Consider the following 7,044-nt stretch of genomic DNA (forward strand, 5'->3'; position numbering starts at 1 on the left):
TTCACATAATAGGTAATAAATTTTAAAATTTGAAAAAAAAAATTGTTTGAATCCAGATATATCATCTTCATGTCTATTAATTTAATATGATGTGATGTGCCAAATTTTAAATTTAATTTGAAAAATATTAATTTGAAGAAACAATATTTTATAGTAATATATATATATATATATATACAGTTAAGGTAAAAATAAATCTTAAAATTCATGTGTACGTACTTATATTTGTATTATAGGAAGATAATTGTGTGTTAGCCTGAGTGGGCATTTATAATTTTATATGTAAGTAAAATCGTTTTTAAAAAAAAAGTCACATTTTAAAGTGAATTTAATTTTGAGGAAAAATGACGTTGTTATTGTTTGAACGTGAGTTTTAGGTAGGATGGACAAATCCAAGAAGGCAGCTAATACGTGAACATGACATCTCATGAAAAGAAATAAAAATATCGACCAAAAGAAAAGATAAGAAAGAAAGAAATATAACATTTCACTGAAAAAAAAAAGCTGACTAACTAAATTTTTGTTTCTAAAAAATTTGCAAAATTTATATTTAGTTGTATTTAAATGAGTCCTATACAATGTACTAGTACTGTTTTTATCAAATAGTTGATTTTTTATTTTTCTTTTATTTCATCTCTTTGAAATTTTGTATTTGATTTCTGTTTAATTCTTCTAAATATCACAAGAAGACTAAATAAAAAATTTGTGATATTTAGAAGAATTGAACAGAAAAAATAAACAAATAAGACCATTTTGTCAATATATATATATATATATATATATATATGAACTTATTCAAACTCTATATTCCTATAACGAATACAGTGTCTAATTACCTTTTCTGGAAAGAGAATGAAAATCCGTCTAAATGAAACAGATTGGTAATATAAGTTGATAGTGCATATTTGTTTACCTAGTCAATAGTAAAGTTGAATAGAACATAATAGGAAACGTTTTCATTGTTAAAGAAAGGTGTGTTTCATGCCAGATACATATGATCGTGGATGAGATTGTGTTGATTGCATGGGACGGACAAGACGAATAAAGTCCACGCAATTTACGACGTGCAACAGTGTCATGTGTTGGATAGCATAGGCTATAGGAGGAGAAAACCAAAATGCATTAAAGACAATGCATATGCTGTACTGCAAATTTGCAATTAAAATTGTTCCACATTACAATCTTTCACCGTCCACATCCCACAACCATAGCCAGGCTAGGCCAGCTCCTTGAAGTAGAATGCTTGACTCTTCCAAGCTTCCAATAATAATTGATGCAGAAAGTGACACTAGAATCACACTTATTACTAATGGCCCTCTATGATGCACAACTCCATTAGTAATAAGAACTCTTGTTTTGTATGTTTAGAAATAGTTTGTGCATGTACTGGCCATTGATCATTCGGGCTAAAGTTTACTGCGCAGGAGTTAATTAGCTGGAGTTTCTTTAGCCTCTTATTCACGAATTAGCAAATACTAATCTATTTTAGTTTTTCACCTGTTCAACGAATAGATATAGCAATTTGCTAACTTATTAAATCTGCAGATTAATAGATTGTAAATTGCTAATGAATGCGGATGAAAATAGATGAATGCAGATTAATAGATTGTAATTTGCTAACTTATCATCCATGATTTTTGTCTAACTTTCAAATTTCTTTCTATTTTGTTTTATTATTTAATTGTTCATACCAGGACATTTGGCAATTTGTTCAGAAAAATTCGGTAACACGTAGCATTATCGAATAAATTAGGCTCATAAATCACCATTTGAAATTGAGTAGTCATTCTGCGCACGTTATGCATTGAATAGGCTAATTGGCAAGCTACTAAATATTCAACTACATGTGTTTATCAATTTCATATTCAACTATATGTGTTCGTAAAATTAGTTTATTTGATTTTAGTGATTACATGGCTTATCATAAATTAAAGTTTTCTTTTGAGTAATGGATAATAAATTAAGGTTATGTTTGATAAAATAAGACAAACTGTGAATTTGTAACATTTAACTATAAAATTAGCTGCAAACTATAGAGTTATACTTAAAACTTATAGCTCTATTTTATAAAATTAAAGTTATTTGATAAACTAACAATAGAATTAACTAATTTATGTTGAATGACTTAAAAAAGATGGCTTTTTTATTTAAATATTATAATTTAAAAATAATTTCTTAAATTATAAGTTTTTTAAAATTATTTTTATAAAAATACGTGAATTAAATATAAATTTTTTTAATTTACTATAAAATTATAATCACATCATAATTAAATAAAATTCTAAAATTAACTAATATTATATCTAAAAATATTTTTTTTTTACTTACAACTTTAATTTACATCTTAATTAAAAAAATTAAAATCACTAATGTAATTAAGCATAATAATTTTTATCATTAAATATCAATTAAAATTAAAAAAAATTACTAACATACAAGAAAATATTTTTAATATTTACATACAAATTATTATTATTTTAATAATTTAATTTTTATTTTAAACATGGTCTTGTATGTAAAAATAATTAAATTTTATTTAATTATGTTATTAAAATTAATAAAAGAAAAATAGGTATTGTGATTACATTAGTAATTTATATATAAATATAAGAAATATTTTCTGATATTATGTTAGTAATTTATTTTTTTAATTTTACAGTAATTATAATTAGTATCTACTCATAAAAATTGTTATGCTTAATTATGTTAGTAATTTTATTTTTATTTTAAATATGATCATGATTTGTATGTAAATTCAAATTAAATTTTTTTATTATGTTATTAAAATTAATGAAAGTAAATTATGTATTATTTTTACATTAGTAATTTATATATAAATATAAAAAATATTTTTTAATATTATGTTAGTAATTTAGTTTTTAATTTTAATAAAATTATAATTAATATCAACTAATAAAAATTATTATGCTTAATTATATTAGTAATTTTATTTTTTAATTAAGATGTAATTTAAATTTGTATGTAAATAAAAAAATATTTTATAGTATTATTTTAGTAATTTTATTTTTATTTTAAATATGGTCATGATTTATATATAAATTTAAATTAGATTTTGTTTGATTGTTATTAAAATTAATGAAAGTAAATTACGTATTGTCATTACATTAGTAATTTGTATGTAAATATAAAAAATATTTGTTATTATTATGTTAGTAATTTATTTTTTTTAATTTCAATATAATTATAAGCAATATCTACTAATAAAAATTATTATGCTTAAGCTTAATTATGTTAATAATTTTAATTTTTTTAAATTAAGATGTAATTTAAAATAGCATGTAAATAAAAAAAATATTTTCAAGTATAATGTTAGTTAGTTTTGTTAAAATTTTATTTAATTATAATGTGATTATAATTTTATAATAAATTAAAATAATTTATATTTAATTTACGTAATGAGTCAAAATTGTGACACTTGTAAACTTTTTATAAATTGTGTAATTTTTATGGTAAAATTCACTAACATCATGACACGTGTCACCATCTAATAGTTTTTTACTTTTCATAGCGAAACTCATTAAAACCGTAACATGTGTTACCATCTACGAGTTTCTTATTTTTCATAGTGAAATTACTTATTAGTTTCACCATTAATATTACAAAATTATCCAAATGCTTACACATGTTATGATCTAGTTATTTTATACTTTTAATGACAAAATTTATTATTTTCTTTAAAAAATAATATTTTCATCAATCATTTTGATGAAACAGTGTGTCACGTTAAACAAATTAATAGTTTTAAAAAACTATAATTTAAAAAATTATTTTTAAATTTACAATATTTAAATAAAAAAGCCTAAAAAGATATATAATATTATATTAATATAATATTAAAATTACTTATTATATTTATTTACATTTAATTAATTAAATAACTGTATAAAAATTAAAATTTTTTTATATACTCTAAACCATATTTTTTTTTAGCATAAAATACACTTAGATAAAAAGAATAAGAGAGCAGGTAGAAGAAAAAAAAAGACTTGTGAATTTAAAAAAAAAAAAAAAAGAATAACATGTGTATGTATAATTTTAATTATGTAATGAGTAAGTTATTTTAAAAAAGAAAAAAATATAATAAAAAATTATTAATTAATTTTTGAAAGTTAAATGTTATTTTACAAGTTCTGTCAACTTTACTAATTTATTAACCAAGTTAAGAAGTTATAACTTTCTAAATAAACTTCTAGTTGAAAAATTGAGTGATGTGAACTAAAAAAAATAGATATTGAGAATTTTATTTCTTTTAAGTGAGTTTATTCAATTTAACTTGAATTATTCAAAATTTAATATGACTTCCGAATAAAATGAAATAAAATCATACAGAAATGACATTATTTTGATCAAAGGCTAATTGTTGTAGATTTTTTCAGCGTGATAACCGTTGACGGTCATTTGGACAAAAATTGGAGGCCTAAATTGGACCATTTGTCAAAATTACACCATCAATTTTAAGAGCTTGTTGGCCTTAGCATTTGCAACAAAAAATGCAACTATCACAACTTTCTTGAAAGCTAAAAATATATTTTATTTAATAAACTCTGTTTCAAAAAGTTTCAATGCTAAACCATTCAGGCATAAGTAAGTTGAAAATCATGTCCAAAATCATGAAATGTCAGAATGTCAAGTACAAAAAACATTCCCATAACTGAGAAACAAATTGGTCAAAAATCTTTATGAAATGCTCCAAAATAAGACTTCAAAGTTCCAAGATGAGAAATGTTATTTATGGCTTTAGCTCATATTAAAAGCTCAATAAAAAAAAGTGCCAGTGGTTGGGGAGCTCTTTTCTTTTTGTGGCTTCAATCATTGATATAGCACCTCCAGAATGTTATTCAATGTTCAACGAAGCATATTAATGGCTAGATAACAGCATGCTTGAAAGATGTATAATTGAAAAGTAAACCTACTTACCTTGAGAAAAGAATTTATGATTCTATATTAACCTTTGAAACATAAAATAAAATAAAAATAACACCCTGCAATTAAAAATGTAAAAAAAAAATTCCTCAACCAAAACATGGTGTATACTCCTTAAGAAACCAGTATAACTCCCATATATAACTTTTAAAAACTACGAGAATTTTATATTCTTACAATTGATATGTTAGACAAAATTAATTTGATGATGTGTTCCGTTTGCCTTGTTTTGCTACAAAAAGGAAAGTTATCAAAGAACGTTGTGCGAGGTTCTCACGAATCCTAAGTAAAAACAGTCGAAGTGTGTTTGAAAATATGTTAAAAATTTTGAAAATGTAAATTCAACTAGGAACATTAAAGTAAATCAGAACACATTAAAAGATCTAAGATGTACACAATTTTATTTTCTTTCACTGCTAATCTCGTATAAACAAGACCGATTACGACCTTCCTTACACACCAAATACAGACTTGACAATTACTTACGACAAAAATTCAAATAACTTGATTAATACAAAAAATTATTCTCGAACATCTTCATGTAAAATCTAGCAGTTTATCAATTTTTTTAAAAATTGAGTTACATGCACTTTTTTTTATCTCGAATCAAAATTGTAAAACTCAGCAGTCGTTTAAGTCACGCGGAGGCTGCAGACATATTTAGCTCGGACGCAGAAATCCCAGAATAGAGGGGTGAAGAAGCAAACATATAATCCGTTACACTTCAACTAGTAAACTTGTTGGAAAACTTGTAAAAGTGGAAAGAACGTGAATTCAAACGCGCACTTAGCGAATACCCATTTCCCCAAGATTCTCAAAGTGCTAGTTTGAATTTTAGTTTGACGAAATCACACTTTAAATGTTGCTGGCAATGATTTTAGGTCTAAAATCATGATTCAATTAAAAATGGGAAAGAATTTGTTTTTCCACTAGACCAAACCATAACTTGCTAATTATAATCCGCGTCGCACCCTAAATCATGTTCAGAAACAAATTAATTGATCATTTTTTTTAAAAATTTGTGTCAAAATTTTGATAAAAACAAGTATTATTTCTTCAAGAAAATAATCTGAAACAAACACGCTCTAAATCAACTATGACCACTTGGTTTGTAACGATTAAATCGGTCATCAAATCATGACTTCTGTTTATCGCATAACATCATTTACTTGTAGTAAATTGTAACTCATGAACTACTTTGATCTGCAAACTCGCCATCATGTTGATGTATGTTACCCCTTACCAAATTGATAGTCTAAAAATCATTCAAGCACCAGAACACGGTTTTTAAACTTTTTGAGAGTTAATTTTTGAAAAAAAGAGGAAAAACTTATTTAATTATACTGCGAGTTTTTAGAAGAAAGGGGAAAAGTTGTATAAACTTTCCAAAACTCCTCTGCTTCAATTTACAGGTTTTTTTTTTTTTTAACTCTCCCTTCTCCTTCAAACCCTTTCCTTCCATCTTTCGCTAAATTCCAAACAAAGCCTCAAGGAATCTTAAGCAACAAACGCAATTGCAAGATTCAATGTCCTATAGTACAAAACAAAACAATTCTCCAGCTGCTCAACAAAGCGAAATCACACGATACTGTTGTAATTATAATGAGCGGTTATTTGGTACTGAATTTTCGAAATTTATCCAAAATCAAACAAGCTAATCCAGTTTGACATCATCATATTACATTAGACATGCGACTGAAAATTGAACCACAAACTTACAAATATTAAAAAGGGGGGGATTTAAAAAAAAAAAAAAAGGAAAACGACGCCGCAGTGATGTGATGCGAGACGGATAAACGTTTAGATTAAACGGGGCTGAGAAGCTGGGAAAGTTGGGGTTTTGGGTCAGAGTTCATACCGATGATGATAACCAAAGGGATGAACCCGTAGTGGGTGACGACCTTAGCTTTTCTCATCGCCCATGTGGTCCACTCCTTCAAACACTCACTCGCTGATCGATCTTCCGCTTTCGATCCCTTTGAACTCTTCCCTTTCGCCTTCAGAGTAACCCTAGAAGCCATTGAAATTCCTTTCTTTTTCTCTCTCACTCGTTCTTTCCCTCTATATTGATCTAACTATTGGATGTCAAAAACCCTAACT

At 25.3% G+C, this 7,044-nt stretch overlaps 1 protein-coding gene across 1 annotated transcript; it reads right to left on the reverse strand.

Moving 5' to 3' along the window:
• Positions 1-6,441: 6,441 nt before the first annotated feature.
• On the reverse strand, positions 6,442-7,044 carry LOC113856217 (mitochondrial import receptor subunit TOM7-1-like). Its single transcript, XM_027487949.1, has one exon. It carries the CDS (start codon positions 6,963-6,965, stop codon positions 6,750-6,752), a length of 216 nt encoding a protein of 71 aa, XP_027343750.1. The 5' UTR covers positions 6,966-7,044; the 3' UTR covers positions 6,442-6,749.

The sequence above is a fragment of the Abrus precatorius genome, unplaced genomic scaffold, assembly GCF_003935025.1.
Source record: "Abrus precatorius isolate BTA unplaced genomic scaffold, Abrus_2018 Scaffold11, whole genome shotgun sequence".
NCBI classification, from domain to species: Eukaryota; Viridiplantae; Streptophyta; class Magnoliopsida; order Fabales; family Fabaceae; genus Abrus; species Abrus precatorius.

Bases quoted from the DNA above. Each gene is read 5' to 3' on its own strand.
- LOC113856217 (XM_027487949.1), bottom strand. From the start codon at position 6,965: ATGGCTTCTAGGGTTACTCTGAAGGCGAAAGGGAAGAGTTCAAAGGGA.